At 38.9% G+C, this 18,643-nt stretch overlaps 2 protein-coding genes across 8 annotated transcripts; one reads left to right on the top strand and one right to left on the bottom strand.

Annotated features, from left to right (window-relative positions):
* Nucleotides 1-1,990: 1,990 nt before the first annotated feature.
* On the top strand, nucleotides 1,991-8,888 carry aqp10b (aquaporin 10b; the record flags this gene model as incomplete). The annotated part of the gene is made up of 6 exons (XM_084423434.1): nucleotides 1,991-2,077; nucleotides 3,802-3,928; nucleotides 4,430-4,567; nucleotides 4,669-4,787; nucleotides 6,371-6,588; nucleotides 7,562-8,888. The coding sequence occupies 6 exons, from the start codon at nucleotides 1,991-1,993 to the stop codon at nucleotides 7,803-7,805; spliced, it is 933 nt and encodes a 310-aa protein (XP_084279560.1). The 3' UTR covers nucleotides 7,806-8,888.
* On the bottom strand, nucleotides 8,444-18,119 carry znf687b (zinc finger protein 687b). Of its 7 annotated transcripts, none has more exons than XM_084423431.1 (11): nucleotides 18,034-18,105; nucleotides 16,675-16,710; nucleotides 14,273-16,597; nucleotides 13,880-14,181; nucleotides 12,682-12,866; nucleotides 12,371-12,547; nucleotides 12,085-12,247; nucleotides 11,401-11,742; nucleotides 10,461-10,573; nucleotides 10,269-10,371; nucleotides 8,444-10,197 (listed from the first exon to the last, which is right to left on the bottom strand). In XM_084423431.1, the coding sequence occupies exons 3-11, from the start codon at nucleotides 16,554-16,556 to the stop codon at nucleotides 9,610-9,612; spliced, it is 4,257 nt and encodes a 1,418-aa protein (XP_084279557.1). In that variant the 5' UTR covers nucleotides 16,557-16,597; nucleotides 16,675-16,710; nucleotides 18,034-18,105; the 3' UTR covers nucleotides 8,444-9,609. The 7 variants fall into 7 exon arrangements, with proteins under 7 accessions (XP_084279557.1, XP_084279553.1, XP_084279558.1 ...); XM_084423427.1 differs by having other exon boundaries at nucleotides 14,273-16,577; XM_084423432.1 differs by having other exon boundaries at nucleotides 16,675-16,707; nucleotides 18,034-18,095.
* Between the last annotated feature and the right edge of the window lie 524 nt (nucleotides 18,120-18,643).

The raw sequence follows: 18,643 nt of genomic DNA, 5'->3' as shown, positions 1-18,643 counted from the left end.
CATATTCTTAGAACAGCAAGGGTGTTGAGTTACCTTCAAGCTATTTTAAATATTTAAATATGTCATTTTGGTGATCAAATGTGAGTTTTAAGGGATAAAATTATTGACTACAGGGTGACTTTAAAATAAGTCAGTAGAAAATGCACTTAAAAATAATGTAGCAAACAAATCTGGAAAAAAACTGTATATATATTGTTGTGCAGCTGTTTCAGGTTCCTGTTAGTCAGTGTCTTTCCAGTATATGATGTATACCAGTATATGTAGTATGTTTAGCAACACAAGGTGTTTCATTTAGAATCTGGCAGTCTTGTTTCACAACAGGCTCACCCAGTTCTGCCACATAGACCACATAGTCTAGAGATTTTCTATCTGTTTTAGTAAACTGACAGTCTGTGGCATTTAGAGCAATGCTGACGTATGTAAGATTGTGGCCAAAACTGGTACTGCAATCACTTTCAAATTACTGTAGAGCGGTGTATCCCCTCCCCCTCCCCCTGACTCGAGGTTGCCAGATAGGCTGCAGGATCCAGCAGGAACGTAGGCTGACACGTAGCTGTGGTAACTAGAGCAGAGCTGGCAACCCAGATGCCGAAACACTGCTGACTTCGTGATTGGTAGATAGGTGGAGGGTGGCGCTTCAGGCCAAAACACAACATGACAACATCAACATCAGTTGAGGGCTGCAACTTCACTTTTTAAATGACAATATCCTGGCCGGACTACTGTTGTCAGTGATATAAGTATTTGAAATGAACATGATTTCTTAATGTCTAGTGACATATCAGGGCCATTTTATGATTAATTGAAATACATTTCTTACATACAGCTCCTTTAACAATGAAGAGAAAAATCAAACAGATGAACACCAAGCCTGCACACTACTGGTTATGGTGCGTATCACACCCATAATTGTGAGCATTGGTTAGCCTTGCACCCAATTTGATCTTTATCGTGACAGATGAAACACGAGTGACATCAGCTTTATGGAGATTGACTTTATACTCAGTTATCTTTTGATTATCTCCTCTTAAGTAGAAGCTAAGTAGAAGCTTTTTTTTGTCCATTGTCAAGACTACATATATAATGGGAACACTGAGAACTGCTGCACGGACACATTAACTATTCTGGAGGCAATCATGGACATCAGGGTCAAACATTTACACGTCAGATGTGTAGCTTTGCTTAATTGACTAGAAAACTAGTTCATTAAGAAAAACACTGAGGAAATGGGGCCTGAGAACAAATTTACCAAGTGATAAAAAAAAAAGTTGTATGAGCTTATGTTATGAGACAACATAAAAAATGGTTCGATATTGGTTAATGGATAAATGCAGGGTTATCCAAACCTGCTCCTGGAGGACCAACGTCCTGCAGATTTGAGCCCCAACCCGTATTAAACACCTGAAACCAGCGAATCAAGGTCTTCAGACTTCAGAAACTTCCAGGCAATGGTGTTGGAGCTAAAATCTATAGGACACTGGTCCTCAGGAGCAGAATTGGGAAAACCCTGCATAAATGCTTCAGCTGAGAACAAGGCATCTTCTGTATTGCCCTATTGCACTCTGACTATAGAAAGGGAGAAGTATTTTGCATGAATTGGCAAAAAATAGAACCTTTACTTTTCTTTCAAAATAAACAGAGTAGATGATTTATGCATATATCTGAGCCTTGTATAAGCCAGCAGTACATCACAGATAAAAGTTAACAATAAACTACTCAGCGTTTTATTACAAAAGGGCAATGTACTACATGTAATTCCTTCCCCTGACGCGCACATAAAACACACTAACCACAAACAGATAGTCTGAGTTTACCTATGTGGTGTGATAATTATCCAAACAGAAGACCATGCGTTCTCTAAGGCGCTGACTGGGACCTTCTCAATGGAGCCCTGAGAATCATCTGTGTGGAATCCCCAATCTCCCGGCCTGCATTTACTCTTCTTGTGAGCGAACAGAAAAAAAACACAGAAAGTACAGAGGGCAACATAATGGATCGTCTGCTGAGGAGATGCCGAATCAAGAGCAGCTTGATCAGAGAATGTCTGGCTGAATTTTTCGGAGTCTATGTTTTGATAGTAAGTCTGTAATCTTCTGTATTTTTAATATGGAAATGTGTGCCGTTAACCCTGCAAAACATTTTTTTTTAAATAAAACAAAGATTATTGGAGGACATTTTACAAGAAAATACTATTTCAGTCTTTCAAAATTTCATGTTTAATCAATGTGTTACTTGCCATTAAAAAAATGGTGTAGAAATGAAGAGATTGCTAGTAAATTTTCACAAATAATTACAGTGTACATTCTAAAATTAGATTTTCTTTGGTAATACTTTACAATAAGGTTCCATTAACTAACATTCACTGACAATGACAATAACATTTGCTACATTATTTATTAATCTCTGTTAGTTATTTTAATTGCTTTGGTGCAGTTTTCACAAGCAACTAGTACATTTTCAAAACTCGTGCTAATATCACAACAGTTCATCAAAAGTGCACTATTTTCAAACATTTTAGCATATTTTCATTTGTGTTAGTACAATCCACAAAATCACAAAGTATCCTTTTCTCACAAAATACGTTTCGTATAAATGTTTCATTCACAGTAACTGCATTTCATATCAAACTTTAGATTTGCATCTCTTCTCGTTCAGTTTAATACATTTGTCCATTATTGAATCCAGTTGAATGTACTGGTTCAATGAATCATTTGGTAAACCTATAGATATCTGCAATTTCCGATATGGGTAACCAAATGTAATTAAATGTTTTTACATAAGCGATTTATCTTAGATGATAACCACTGTGTTCAAAGTGTGTGCACGCACATTTATATATAATATTACAAACATTATGGTTTCAATTACATAATGTAATTACATAATGTTACAATGTAAGTGTTTTTCTAATCTGTAGCCGTTACTGTAATTAATTCAGCAGTAAAGGTGATTTTAACATGCTCTTGCATTGTTTGTTGCTGAATGGACTGATTGTTGAAAGTACTAAATTGAAGGATCATACTGTTATGTTTCGGTGATTAAACCAAATGTTCTCATTATATATTTGTGTTTTGAAACAATAATTATGTAGAATGAAAATAAGTCAAACTGGAATGAAAGCTTGAGATCAGGTTTTGAAAGAATGACTGTTACAAGTGTGATCAGATTGGAGTTTTGTACTAAGCGTTTTTACATCTTGTGAAAATAGTACCAAATCGATTATCGAATAAAAAAAAACTGTAACATTAACTATCAATGAATAATTTTTTGTTAACTAATGTTAGCTCAGGCCCAGACAGTAACATAGTGTCAGCCCAGATCCGGCCCACATCGGGCCGTGTGGCCGACACATGTTACTGTCTGGTCCATTAAATAATATTAACAGATACAACTTTTGATTTTAATAATGTATTTGTACATTTTGAAATTCATATTAACCAAGATTAATAATTTCAAGGAAAGTGTTTTTCCTTGCTAATTCATGTTAACAGTTTACCAATGAAAGAAATCTTACTGTAAAGTGTTATGTAAATGGTAAAGCTTTGCACATGCATGTGCTACTGAAGAGATGTAATGTACACCTCTTCAGTAGCACATGCATGTGCAAAGAATTTCAGCAATATTCTAGAGGTCAAACTTTGAAGACTTTGAATAATCTTTTGCCTCTTCTCAGGAACTGCAGTCACCATAATGCCCAACAATCTCATTGTGCCATAAAGCTTTTAATTATAGACATCATGTCTGAATACACGTTCACACCAGATAAAAAAATGTCTTGATGTTACTGTCTCTACACTCCAGCTTTTTGGGTGTGGCTCAGTTGCCCAGGTGACGACCTCTCAAAACACTAAGGGCGACTACCTGTCAATCAACCTCGGATTTGCGCTGGGCACCACATTTGGAATCTACATTGCAAAAGGGGTCTCAGGTATAAACTCTCCAGTACAGCTGTGTATATTAAAAGAGCCGTATGTAAGCTTGTGGCCAAAACTGGTACTGCAATCACTTTCAAATTACTGTAGAGCGGTGTATCCCCTCCCCCTCCCCCCTGACTCGAGGTTGCCAGATAGGCTGCAGGATCCAGCAGGAACGTAGGCTGACACGTAGCTGTGGTAACTAGAGCAGAGCTGGCAACCCAGATGCCGAAACACTACTGACTTCGTGATTGGTAGATAGGTGGAGGGTGGCGCTTCAGGCCAAAACACAACATGACAACATCAACATCAGTTGAGGGCTGCAACTTCACTTTTTAAATGACAATATCCTGGCCGGACTACTGTTGTCAGTGATATAAGTTTTTGAAATGAACATGATTTCTTAATGTCTAGTGACATATCAGGGCCATTTTATGATTAATTGAAATACATTTATTACATACAGCTCCTTTAATTATGTCCTTGTAAAATCAAATATTTCTAATCTGTTTAAGGAGCTCACCTGAATCCAGCTGTTTCCCTCAGCCTGTGTGTCCTGGGCAGATTCTCCTGGACTCGTTTTCCTTTCTATGTGTGGTCACAGCTTTTAGGAGCATTTCTGGCTGCAGCAACTGTTGCTCTTCAGTACTATGGTGAGTGCATGTTGGCCTATATGTCATCTCTATATAAAAATACTGTACAGTAAGTACATCCAAACGAAGGCACTTATTCATACGGTATGTATTTTGTTTAGATGCCATAATGGATTTCACTGGAGGGCATCTGACAGTTAGTGGTGCCACTGCCACAGCTGGTATCTTCTCCACTTACCCAGCAGACTACCTGAGTCTATGGGGGGGAGTGGTAGACCAGGTCAGTAGCATATAAAACGCTGAGACTAAGACACAAGACTTTCATAAGATCACCATAACCAAATATTAAAAACTAATTATGAGACACATTAAAGTGCCCCTATTATGCTTTATCGAAGATTAGCATAAAATGTACGTATAGCTGTTTGGGAATCAAAACCGACTGGATCATCTGACCAATCAGAGCAGAGTAGGTTTGCAGAAAGGAGGGGCTTAGATCCTTGATCGACTGGATCCTTGATCGAGCTGTTTCAGACACTGTGAGAAAAGACGGACTAGTTGCACTTTATTTTAAAGCATGTGGACTTTCAATGTACTTACAGTGTACCCACTAAAGTACTGAGTAATGTAAGGTAACTACATAGGTTAAGTTAAGGTTTAGAGGTAGGTTCAGGGTACCCAGTTAGTGTCATTACTACAATAAGTGCATAGTATGTTCATGCGTAACAGGACTGTAAAATAAAGTGCTACCGACAGTTAAAGTGCTTCCCTCAAACAGGCTGAAGAATATCAACTTCATGATATTAAAATTTCACTTGTATATTAAAATTTGAAAGGAGACAGAGTAGAGGTCCACAATATTTCACCAAGGTCCATCCTTATGGAGATTTCTTGCCTTGTAACTGATTTAGTTAGACATTTGTATTTAACTTTTCAAAACTATGCAAGACAAGAATTCATAAGAGGTTTGTTTAGCTATTCACAACTATTTGTAAGAGTTTCGTAATTAGCTAATCCTTCATTCACACACAATTACATGACCACGATGCTGCCACTGCTAATTATTACTGATATCCTGAGATCGGTTTAACATTAATAGAGGTAATAAGTTCCAATGCCAGTAAATATTAGCAGAACACTAAGTAATGCATTTCTGTACACCTTTAAAAGGACGATTGTTCTTTTGAAGTAGTTTGGGTATATAAATGACCTCAGGAGTCAGGGCACCAGGATCACACTGACCTCCGAACTGTTCAGCTCAGTTCATGGAATTCCATTTCTGTTAAAAGCTATTGTGGTGGTGACGGTATTCCAGCATGCTTTGCAATTTAATGAGTTCGAACAGGTTTGGGTCCAAATACTCTGAAGTGAAACGGGTTTGCAAGTGTGTTCTTTGTTACTTAAACGTACAGAATGTTATCAATGTTATAAAGCTTGTCGTGTATGTGTGTTACCATTGTTGAGATTTCTAGTCCCAGGAGTGTAGTGCACTCTTCAACCTAAAGGCTCTATATTGCCATCGATGGTTCCATGTAGAACATTTAGCATTCATGGAACTTTCCATTGCACAAAATGGAACTTTTAGATTCTTCAAATGTTCTTTAACCTGAATTTAAAAAAAGGTTCTTCTAAGAACTCCTCACTGAAAGGTTCTTTGGGGAACCCAAGATGGTTCTTCAATGGCATTATTGCGAAAACCCACTTTTCTGCATTTTGTATGTCAATGACAAAATAACACCTATATGCTCTGCTTGAGAAATTTGTACATGTTAGTTTCCTTTACAAAATAACAATATAAGAACATATTAAGTCATTCATAATGCTTTAAAAAGATTTCTTAAAAAACGTATGCTTGTCCTGCAGATAATTGGCACAGCCGCTCTTCTAGTATGTGTTCTTGCATTGGGAGACCCTCGTAACACACCAGCACCTCCTGGTCTGGAGCCTGTCCTGGTAGGAGCAGTTGTCCTGGTGATCGGCATTTCAATGGGATCTAACAGTGGATATGCCATCAACCCGGCACGAGACATCGGACCAAGACTCTTCTCTTACATTGCAGGCTGGGGAGACGAGGTGTTCAGGTCAGTGTAACATACACGCAGTGTCAAAGGCTTCTGATCAGTTAATTATGCACTCAAATATTTTCTTTGTTTGTTATTTATACTGTATTTTACACCACTGTTGAAAAATTTGGTGTCGGTAACTTTTGTTAATGTTTTTGAAAGTCTCTTATTCTCACATAGGCTGCATTTATTTGATCAAAAACTCTGTAAAAACAGTAATATTGTGAAATAAAAAATAACTTTTATCTTTTTTAATATGATTTAACATGTAAATGATTCCTGTGATGGCAAATCAAAATTTTCAGCAGCCATTATTTCAGTTTTCAGTGTCACATGATCCTTCAGAAATTATTCCAATATGCCTATTTGGTGCTCAAGAAACATTTCTTATTATTATCAATGTTGAAAACAGTTGTGCAGTTTAATATTTTTGTGGAAACCGTGATACATTGTTTTCAGGATTCTTTGATAAATAGAAAGTTCAAAAGACCAGCACTATGATAAGGTATTGACTTGCTAATACATAAAGACATGTTGCTGCTGTACAATATAGCATACTTTAATTACCTGTAGCAGATCTATACAGGTGGAGCTGGGGAAGGTGGAGGGTTTCTGAAAGCATGCGGCACTGCTACAGAAAACGCTGACCAAGTATTCGAAAGTTGGCTGCCATTCGCAAGGAACCAATCAGCCGTTCTCTAAAGAGTACTATGTGATTGCAAGCCAATTGAGTTAAGGACCTATCAGTCTCTGCCATCTAGAGTTTCATGACAGGACTTTGAAAATAGAAATAGAAATCTTTTATAATATTATAAATGTCTTTACTGTCACTTTTGATCAATTTAATACATTTTTGCTGGATAAAAGCAATAGCTCCTTTTATAAAACAATCTTATAGTCCCCAAACTTTTGAACAGTGGTGTGTATATATATTTACAGATAATAAAAAAAACACACTTTTGGACACTAACATGAGACTATTTGTTGTCAGGGCCGGGCATGGATGGTGGTGGGTACCGTTGGTTGTAACATGTGTTGGTGCTCTTCTGGGTTCATTACTTTATGAGCTGCTGATTGGAGTACATCATCCAGACTCAGAGCCAATGGATCCCGCAGTCCTGACAGCGAAGGACCAGCAAACTCTGGAGTTAGAGGGTGTGCAGTCCAAGTTTGACACCATTAAAGAAAACGGCAAGGAAAGGATCTTTTCCATAACCTCAGCGGATATAAGATAAAGTGAAAAGAATCGGTCAAACGCGTGATGGAATCTAATTTTTACTATTTATATGTAAAAAACAGTAATTGTCAGGCAAAGTTTTATGAACTACATGACCTTATTGTGGTCTTCAGCATCTTGTCTAGTAATTTTGGATTTTTTTGTAGGTTTATAATCAAATATATCAACAATGGCGTTGTAAACCCTGAAGGCTCGCTGATGTCGCAGTGCAGCACAGCACAACATCTATTCAATGCTGAATTGTGGTTCAGTAAAGAGTACTTTATATTTTCTTTTGTTGGCAAAAATCGAAATATACTCCAGTTCTAATAAAAGTTCTAAAGCGGTAAAGTTTACAATAAAAAAAATGTTTGTTTGTTAATGTTAAGATGAATCATTTTTAACAATAATCTAACAATAATGCACTGTGAACTAACATGAACAATGATTAATGCATTCAAAATCGAGACCTTATAGTAAAGTGCTATCTATTCATTTTCTACCTACAAAAATTATTTATTTTATATGTATTTTCATCATTAATTGCATTGCATTCAAAGATTTTGCTAATGTTGATCTTAAACTCTGTGCATTTTACTATTATTAGTGTTTCCCAGCATGCACAGGGACATAAATCATTAAGGACACCATCATCTGTACCGTACCAATTTACTGTTTTATTTAGAAATAGAACTGACACAGATGTACGGCAGTGAAACAGGCAGGTCATCACAGAATAAGATGGCTGTCTATAGACTGTCTATGTATGGGATGTATACATCTATTACTGGAGAAAGTCACACTCACACAGATGATTCACACGATCACAATATTATTTTTAAGAAATGTGGTTTTCGACAAGCACAGAACTTTCTGATAGAAAAGACTCTTATCAAAGAAAAAAAATACACAAACAACATTCATATTTGTACATAATTTGCCATAAAACACACAAGCAATCCTTCAAACTCAGTGTCGATTTTTTTCAATCAGATGAAGTCGTAAAAATTACATCAGGTCCCGAACACAAAATGTCACTAGTAGCATTTCAATATCACCTTTCAGCTAAAAAAAAAAGAAAAAAAAAAAAAAAAGAGAAAAATACAGACTGAACTTATTCACATTTTCAAATGTAACACCCATATCAAACTGATGTACTGCATTTATACACATGTAAAATGTGCTCAAGTGTATCTGTGGCTGAAATGTTTGCATGTTTACTTATATTGACCTTTTTTTGACTATTTAAACTTTACAATTCATCTTTGACCTCATATACGTGTTCTTCTTGCACAAATGAAACTTTTTCCACTCACTTATTTTAAGTTCTCAATGATTATCAAAAGACTGATGAATGCTTCAATATAAATAAATATCAGTACTACAATGTCTGTACAATATCATTACATTTTAAAGTCAGTGTTTTCCTTTATTTGTTAAAAAAAAACCTTCACTAGCACCCTTTTTGCTTTAATGCTTTTGTGGATTGACGCTCAGCTCAGCAAAACCCAGCAGACGGCGAACTGCTCGAAACGTAAAGTAGTTTTCGAGCGATACAAAGCCTGTCTGAGATGCAATTTGACCTTGTGTAAATTTATAATGTAAAAGGCTGAGGATGTAACAAACAGGGAGCGATTGGAGGAAAGGGGGAAATAACTTTTTATCTTTGTATTTCGGAAGACAGATCACATTACAATCATAACGACAGGTTAAATTTTCCAAATTATATGCATTATTTTTAAACTCGTCTTATTGGCTGGTTCAAAACCGTGTCCTGTTTTGAAATGGCTTTTCCTTTCTTTTCTTTTTCCGTTTGACTTATTCTACAAGGGCTTGTCGGTCCTGTGTGCCGTGATGAAGGCCATGCCATGCGTGCGGAAGTGTGTGTTAAGGTCCGAGGTTTTGTCGAAGCGCCGGCCGCACACCCTGCAGCTCACCCCTCCCTCCCCCTCCTCGCCCGCTTTAGGCGAGGACGGCGAACCGTCCTGCGGAGACGCGCCAGGCGATGTGTTTCCACCACGACTGTCCTGCTGACCTTGGCGCAAGCGGTGCGTGATGAATTTGTGTCGGCTGAGAGAGCCGGCCGAGGCGAAACAGGCTCCGCATTGCAGGCACTGCTGAGACGCGTTCTCCGCATCACAGTGGACGGGAATGTGGCGCTGGAACTCTTCCCAATCCTGGGTGGTGAAGCCGCAGGGCGTGCAACGGAACGTGCCGTCGTCTTCCTCCTGCTCGAGCGGTCGGTTTTCAGACGCTCGAGTTCTCTTCGCTGGACCCGAGGCGTCCTCTCCCGCGACGTCGTCCGTATCGGTGCCGCCCCCTCCAGCTGGAGCTCCGCCCTCATTGTCAAGCTCAGATGAACTGCCCGCACCGTCACCTGGAAGTGAACGCTTTCTGGTGTTTGGAGCGTTCTGAGAGAGGAAATTAAAATGAATGTGTGGATAATTAAATATAATAAACTCTAAAGAGTGTCCAAACTGACCTGTCTGTCTGTTGTCTGTCGCGCTCTAATGCCATGTCTGACCCGAATGTGCTTCTCCAAAATCAGACGACTACTGAATGTACGCTTGCCCTCTGAGCAGTGCCTGAAGAGAACAACATAATAATAAAGAATCATTTTAGGAAGGAAAAGAAAGATTCAAATAAATTGGTGGTTGATAAATATTTGACTCACGGGCAATGGAAGACTCTCTTGACGCCCTCATGTATTATTCTGACATGACGACGAAGGCTGTTGGCTGAACTGAACGAACGCTCACACAATCTGCAGGGGAACTTCTTCATTAACTAGAGGACGAAATTAAAACATGGCAGGCATAAAACAAATTTGAAGAATTGCCTTTTTTATTTAAAGTAAACACATTGTATATATATATATATATATATTTATAGGTCAAAGATGGATTGTAAAGTTTAAATAGTCAATATTGAAAATATGTTTGGGGTCAGCAAGATTTTTTAAATAAATGTATACTTTTATTCAGCAAGGACGCATTAATTTGATCAAAATGGACAGTAAATTTCAAATAAATGCTGTTTTATATGCCTTCAAATAAATGCTTATGAACTTTCTATTCACAAAGAATCCTCCGCAGTCAGCATATTAGAATGATTTCTGTAGGATCATGTGACACTGAAGACTGGAGTAATGATGCTGAAAATTCAGCTGTGCATCACAGGAAAAAATAATTAAAAAAAATATTGAAATAGAAAACAATTATTTTTAATTGTACAAATATGTAAAAATATTGATGTTTTTACTATATTTGCAGCTTTGGTGAGCACGAGAGACTTCAAAAACATAAAAAATCTTACTGACCCAAACTTTTATGTGCGCATTTTTGTAGAAAAGTAAATTAAAAACTACTGGGGAAAATAATGACATTTAGAATTTTCTTTGTAAATTTAAATTAAATTGATGAAAATAAATAAGCTATTTTAAATGCCATCAATTATATTTTTGCATCAATTACAAATGCGTGCACAGAAATATATATTAGAATCACTTATTTATTACAGAATATATCTCTTAGCTAAAATATATAATAACTTCTGTGCTTGCGTTTTCTTGTGATTACTTCTTGCTGTGATTGTATGTTTTCCAGAGTACCAACCGTGTCGTGGTCGTTCTTCATGTGGTCGATGTAATCCTCTCTCTCAGGAAAGCGTTTCTTGCACTCCCTGCACCTCCACTCCATATTCCCGCTCTCTGGAGAGCTCGGCTGATCTTCCTCCTCATTCTCCTCCTCTTCTTCCTCTTCTCTCTCCTCCCCTTCCTGCTCTCCCTCCTCTTCTTCCCCCTCCTCTTCCTCCTCTCCCTCTCCCTGTCCCTGGCTCAACTCATCTGAATTGTTTTCAGCTGGTTTGGGTTTAGTGGTGTTGTTGGCAGGAGCTGAGACAGGAGATGAGGTGGTGGGCGGAGTCTCTGCTTTGACGGACAGGCCTCTATGAGCCGTCTAAGGGGAAATAATGAAAGGCAGCTCTGGTCAAAAGCATGAGTGAGACCGACAGGAAAATAAGACAATTCACATTGAGGTGGCTTTTGTACTTGGTATGAGCTTTAGACAAGGTGATAGACGGATATCACCCAGTAAAAGCCAAACCAAGAGTTTTACTGTATGCCTTTGCTGACACCACATACTTTAGGGGAAGTGAAAAGAATGGGTAACACAAAAGGCAAAATGACAATTCATTAATTTAAAACTAAATCAATTAATATACTTAAATGGCTTTTTTAATAATAAACTAGATCATAAGCTTATTATTAATATTTGAATTATTATTGTTAAGATAACTACCTTGATGTGTTCCATCATGGAGCCTTTCTGGGCATAAAGTTTAGTGCAGTCTGGGCATTTGAACACATGCACCTTCTGTTTGGCCAGGTGAGTGTCAAAATGCATGTAGAGCAAAGGTTTCTGGGTGAACACAGTGTCACACATGACACACTTGTAGATCATCCTGTAGAACGAGTATAAGAATATAATGAGGATCAGAGTTCATATCTTTAAGAAATTTATTTTTAATATCAAAATATTGCACATCCATGGCACTATTCATGAGGTGGGTGATGGTTCAACCTACTTGGCCTGTGCAGCTGTGAGGGCGGGATGCTGGGAAGTGATGTGCCCCTGGGCGCTCTGCGCAGATTTGAAGGCCATCGGGCAATTGGGGCACTTATGAAACACCTCACAGTGAGCTGTCTGAATGTGGGACTTGATAGAATTCAAACCTCCAAACACAACTTGACAACTGGAGCACCTGGAATAAAGGAAGTAGATTTGAGCATGTGGAAGTATAAGTAGGTAACTTCTTTTTATTTCTTTGCAGGAAATCTCACAAGGAAACTGCCTGCAATCTTACAAAACACTGATAGGAAACTGAAAGCCAGGAACCTGTAGCCGATGCGCCTGGCAAAGTGCAGGCAGGACTCTTCCAGATGGGTTTGAAACGTGGCCTGGCGGGCAGTGCCACCACACTCTGGACACACATGGGGTGCGCGGTGCTTATGGATCCGCTGATGGGCCGACACACTGCACCAGTTAGGCAGCATCATGGGGGGAGAGCAAAGCATACAAGTCTGAAATAAAAAAGAGACAGCAAGGGAAATATAAAGGAGTTAGTAATTTTATCTAGTTCATACAACTTATAACTTACATTCTTATGTAATTCACATTTCATCAAAAGTAAACATTAAATGCATAGCATTTCTTATGCAACAATTTACAGTCTGACTGAATGCAAAAATGTGTCAATGATCCTTATTATTATATTATTCTAAATATATTGTCCTTTTTAGGTTATTTTGGAGATTCAATATGAAAGTATTACAGCATAACATATATTAAAAAAACATTAATGTTAGGTGAGATTACAGAAAAATACAGTTTTTTTTAATTGATTGACAGCACTAATTTATATATATATATATATATATATTATATATATATTAGGGCTGTCAAACGATTAATCGCGATTAATCGCATCCAAAATAAAAGTTTGTGTTTACATAATTTATGTCTGTGTACGGAGTATAATTATTTTCTATATATAAATACACACACATGCATATATATATTTAAGAAAATGTGTTATTTATATATAAAATATTTATATATAATATATATTATATATAATATAAATATATATACACAGTATATACATGCAAATATTTCTTAAATATATACATGCATGTGTGTGTATTTATATATAGAAAATAATTATACACCGTACACACACAAGTATTATGTAAAAACAAACTTTTATTTTGGATGCGATTAATCGTTTGACAGCCCTAATATATATATATATATATATATATATATATATATATATATATATATATATATATATATATATATATATATATATATACACACACACACACACATTTTCTATATTATTTTAAATAATATAATATATAAAATGTATTTCTGACAGATACCAAAATATGTTGCACAATTTAAATGAAAGTATAATTTTGTGGTGAAGTAGAAATGCTAGTAGAGCATGTAAAAAAACAAACAGATTTTTTCATACCCGTCAGAAAGAAGATCATTGTGTTTACAACATGTTTACAATTTTGCAACTTACCGAGTTAGGAGTAGCTCTGATTTGCTGGAAATGGGTCACTAATTCAGCTTTGTTTGAAAACTGGGCTTGGCATTCAGGACACTTGAAGTTGTGATATTGCAAGGCCTCGCCTTTCTTGCAGGGCAGCGGCATCAGGGCTTGGGGACTCTGGGGTCCGCGACGGGCAGGGCTGGGCTGGGTTGAAGCCGTGCCTGGAGAGGGGGAATCCTTCAATGGACTGGAAGTGGACGGTAGAGGGGTCGCCCCTGTTGGGGTGGCGGAGGATGACAGAGGTGGAGAGGACAGCGATGGAGAGAGCATACCTAAAGGAACGAGAACATTTATCGTTCAAAATTAAGCTGAACAAGTCCTATTCAAATCTTGACAAAAATTACAGTATTTTTCAGAACTTACCAATGGGAGTAGTGTCTTGCTGGCCAATCATCTGCTCCACTGTAACTGGTCTCATAACCAAATGTGAGCACTGCATGACCAGGCCTCGTTCCTTGTGCTCCCGAGCATGTAGCAGCAGACTGCACTTATTGAAGAAAGCCAGCCGCTTCGCGCAGTGATTACATGTCACTTCTATTCTCAAAGAGCGCCGGTCGTAGTGTCGTGCCAGGCTGCGCTCCAAAGCGAAAGAATCTCCGCACTCCAAGCATCGGTAGCCAGCAGCAGGCAAAGGAAGACCCCATTCAGGGGGTGGGGGGGTCGAGAGGTCCGGGCGGTAGCTGGGCAGCAGGTTCTTGCTATTCAGGATCTTGTTGAAAGCCTCAACCAGGCTGGACTGGCTACGGGAAATAACAGCACCAGTGCTGTTGACGATAGATGCTGGTTTACATGGCACGGTACCTCCATTGGCGGTTTTTGCGACTGTAGGGCGCACGCTTATTCCACCGACAGCTGGAGCGACTGGTAAAGTCGTGGCTTTCGTGATGCTCACTGCTGTGGCAGAAACTTTCATTTTATCAGATTGCACTGTCATTTTGTTTTGGACCTTGCTGGCAGCTGCTAACATGGCACTACTGGCTTCTAGAGTGGATACTGGTAAGGTTGAGCTTTTTACCACTTGACCAGCAGTGGTGTCATTTTTTCTGGCGCCTTTCGCAGTGCTGGCTCGATTTCCCGTTTGGGATTTACTTCCATCTTTGCCTGCATTGGCAGCACCTCCCTTACCGGCTACTCGGGTAACTGTGCGGGTGATGCCTCCTGTAGATGTCTTAATGGTCTTTATGCGGACTTTAAGTGGTCTGGAGGGAACATTACTGCCAGCTACAGCTTTGCCACCAGTGCTTGGTGATGAGCCAGTTTCCGCTGGGAGTGACTGCGCAGTATCTACCTCCAACTTCTCTCCATCCCTTTTCCCACTGTCCTTACCATCCACATTAGCCACATCTTTTCCATTCTCTGTAGACCCTTTGTCTACTTCCATCTCCTCTTCTTCTTCCTTGGGTTCTCGAAGGGCAGCAGATGGTGATGAAGATGCCACTGCTGGGCTGCATGATCTTTTGGTAACTGCAGACGTTGGCATGGAGGACTTGGGCATCTCAGGCTCAGGGCTCTCTGGTGAGTCTCGTTCTTCAATCACATGCTCTGGGTTTCGCTCCTCTTGGGGTAAACTCTTTCCAGTTCCTGTTTGGACTGGTGTGGAAAGCCAGTTCTGTTGAGCTCGTGGTGAAGCAGGTGAAGCCAAGGGGATGTCACCTGGTTTGGGGTAAGCGCTAGGTGATATGGACGTCGAGGGAGGGAGAGAAGGAGACTGCGAATTTTCTGGAGGTGACCTCAGCCTGCGTGACAGTTTCGGAGGGGTGGGCGAGTCCGGACTCTCGTGGATGACTAGAGATCCTCCAGAATCAGGATCTGAGTCCTCTTCATCCGAATCTACGCGTCTGAATGCAGACGAACTAAGACGTGGTGTTCCGTTAAACGGCTCTGTTAGAGATGTAGCGAGGGGAGACGATGCCACAGCCCCAGAAACTCTGGAACCAACTGAGGGAGAGGATGATGATGGTGAGGAGGATGAAGCTGTGGAGGGAGTGGAAAGAAGTGGTTTAGGTGGGGGAAAGAAAGGAGATGCAGCTCCACTTGCCCCACTAGGAATTGCAGGGGCTTTTGCCTTGTCTGCACCTTCTGTGTTCATCTCCTGCTGCATATGCTGCTGTTGCAGAAGCTGCATTTTCCGGGCCCTTCCAACAGAGTCTCCAGCACCTTGTGCCATTAAGGGCTTCAACTTATTGAAGATGTTGCTGCCCTGTTTGGAACTGCCGGAAGATCCAAGGACAGACCCTGCGGCCTCTGGAATCGTCTTTGAGCTGCATATGGGCCACTGTTCCCCATTCGACTGGCAACGGGTTTGCGACATTTGCACTGACCCACCGGATGACACAAAACCATTATGGTTGAGTGGGTCTGGTACAGAATTGTCACCACCATCAAAGGGCTCAGGGCGAACACGGTTCTTCACAATCACGCTAACAATAGAAGGGTCACTCTGAGAATCCGAGGATGGGCTGGGTGATCTTATGGCTGAACTTCCACCTACTGAAGCATCCCCAGACTTTATGAGTGATCCTCCGCCTGCTCCTTGATGACCCTCCACCTCATCCGGTGCTGACTGGATAGCCTCTTTGGCATCAATGTCAGGAATGTCAAATGCTGCCAATAGGTCATCGAAATCGGGGGTTTTCATGTCCCCCATGCCGGGTCAGTGGACTCAATCCTAGAACACAAATAAAATGTCTAAAAAAAGTGTGTAATAAGAATTGCATTAAAGAGATAGTTAATCAAAAATTACAATTCTGTCATCATTTACTCACCCTCATGTTGTTCCAAACTGTATGACTTTCTGTCTTCTGTGGAACATATAAATAATGGAAGTCAATGGTCACCAAAACAGTTTGGTTGCCAACATTCTGCAAAATATCTTCTTTTGTGCTTCACTGAAGAAGGTCATACATGTTTGGAACGACATGAGGGTAAATGATGACATAATATTCATTTTGGGGTGAACTATCCCATTAAGTCTGTGTTGACATTATTTTCTATTTAAAAAGGAAATAAAGACCCAGTATTATGTAATTTTGTTCAAATCACAGTGTGATTTAATGGGGTCTTTCATACAGGCAAAGTGTAATGTGTTATATTTTAAACAATATCTCATAGCAAGTCATCTGTTTTCATAAGGTGATTTTCGTATATAAAAAGGCTGTTGTGCACAAGCATAGTTTATTAAAACATTTCAAGTATTCCAGCTATTTGTAATCCTAATAGAAACGGCTTGGTGTTGAGGCACCACTAAGGTAAAATTGATAATGATTTTAGCCACATGCATTCTTCGGTTTTACTAATAGTCCATTATTTACTTATTTACGACGACAACAACAAATAAATACATCGCGCTACAGCAAAATGACATCGAACGGCTTTTGTTAGCTTTGGCTAACAGCCACGTAATGGTTCTGTATAAACTAAGCATTGATGTCTGAACTGGAAGACATATTCACTTATGTAATATAATATATATATTTTCTTTTTCTTTTTTTAATATCATATGATCCAACACTCATTTGTTCTTTGCTTAACAATGGATCATGTTCAGGTAACAGAGCTGTTTAGCACGCTACAGCTGCTATGGTATCAACAAGAGAATCCAAACAAGCCCTCTTATATTAAATAAAAACATTGCTTAAATACATACTTGGCCAATGAAGAAAGACAATGATCCAGTAACCATTAAGCACGTTACAGCGATCAATTTGGTATAAACAAAACAAACACAATTGCCTGAGAACGGCTAAACCCTGCATCTGACCTGGCTAACTACAAATGGGGACCGAAATTGAATCGCTAATGGTACGATTAAAGGGCTTTTGTCACATTTTGTCCCTTAGTTGTGGTTTTGCTGTTGATATATTGATAAATAAAGAGCTCGTGGGATGATAAACAGATATACGAGGTGTATTTTGGGGTTTGTTCTGTCATGACGGCGGGGTCCGTGCTGCCCCGTCGCGAGGGTCATTTAAGCGCAGGCCACTGCATGTGCACAGCAACATTTACCTGTTTATAAATAACCTCACATGGATGCCACAATATATCTTTAGGATCATGCATTTTTATGTACGTGTGTATTATTTTTGTATTGTGTATTTTCATGCACGGACAGTGATTTTGTTTACCTGTTTTTTTGAGATTCCCGACTATCCTCGCTCCAGATGAAGCGCCTTAACTTCCCGTCATCGATCGAGTACGGCCAGGTCTTGGCAGATAACATTGATAATAATGGACAGGAAAATTATTTTCGGTCTTCTTTGGTTATATTGGTATGTTTGCATAAATAGGTCTGGTGAGATTTAGCTTTTTATATTAAACTCAAGGAAAATCATGAACATTATAATCGCATTTTATTGATGTATAGACGATGTGTATTTACATCCTTCCAGGATCTCATGTTTCACTGTCTTTAGGTTGATTTGGTTTAGGCCTTTATTAGAAGGATTGCGTTTTTTCATCCCCCAAAGCGCAGAGGCTTCATGTTTATCATAGTATCCATATAGTATAGTATTATTGTTGAATAGAAAACAGCCCAGTTTCTTTTCCTATATGCTTTAAAAATGTTGTTGCCATTTCATACATTATCCACAAAATATTATTGCATTTACAGACATCTCAGATAATAATCAACTATTTAATCAATAGATTGGCAACCAATATGAAAGACAGTCAAACTGTTATTGTAATCGTTATTATGAATATGTTTGACTCCTGTGTAAATAGACAGATTCAAAT

This window comes from Rutilus rutilus (genome assembly GCF_951802725.1).
Source record: "Rutilus rutilus genome assembly, chromosome: 11".
Classification (NCBI taxonomy): domain Eukaryota; kingdom Metazoa; phylum Chordata; class Actinopteri; order Cypriniformes; family Leuciscidae; genus Rutilus; species Rutilus rutilus.
Note: the sequence above shows the minus strand (reverse complement) of the source record. Positions and strands in the feature narration are given on the sequence as shown.

Excerpts from the sequence above, each read along its gene's own strand:
- znf687b (XM_084423428.1), bottom strand. The coding sequence starts at position 16,556 with ATGGGGGACATGAAAACCCCCGATTTCGATGACCTATTGGCAGCATTT. Across the intron at positions 12,867-13,879 it reads TCAGAGCTACTCCTAACTCG|ACTTGTATGCTTTGCTCTCC; the intron begins GTAAGTTGCAAA and ends TTTTTATTTCAG. Across the intron at positions 11,743-12,084 it reads CCATGATGGAACACATCAAG|ACGGCTCATAGAGGCCTGTC; the intron begins GTAGTTATCTTA and ends ATTTCCCCTTAG.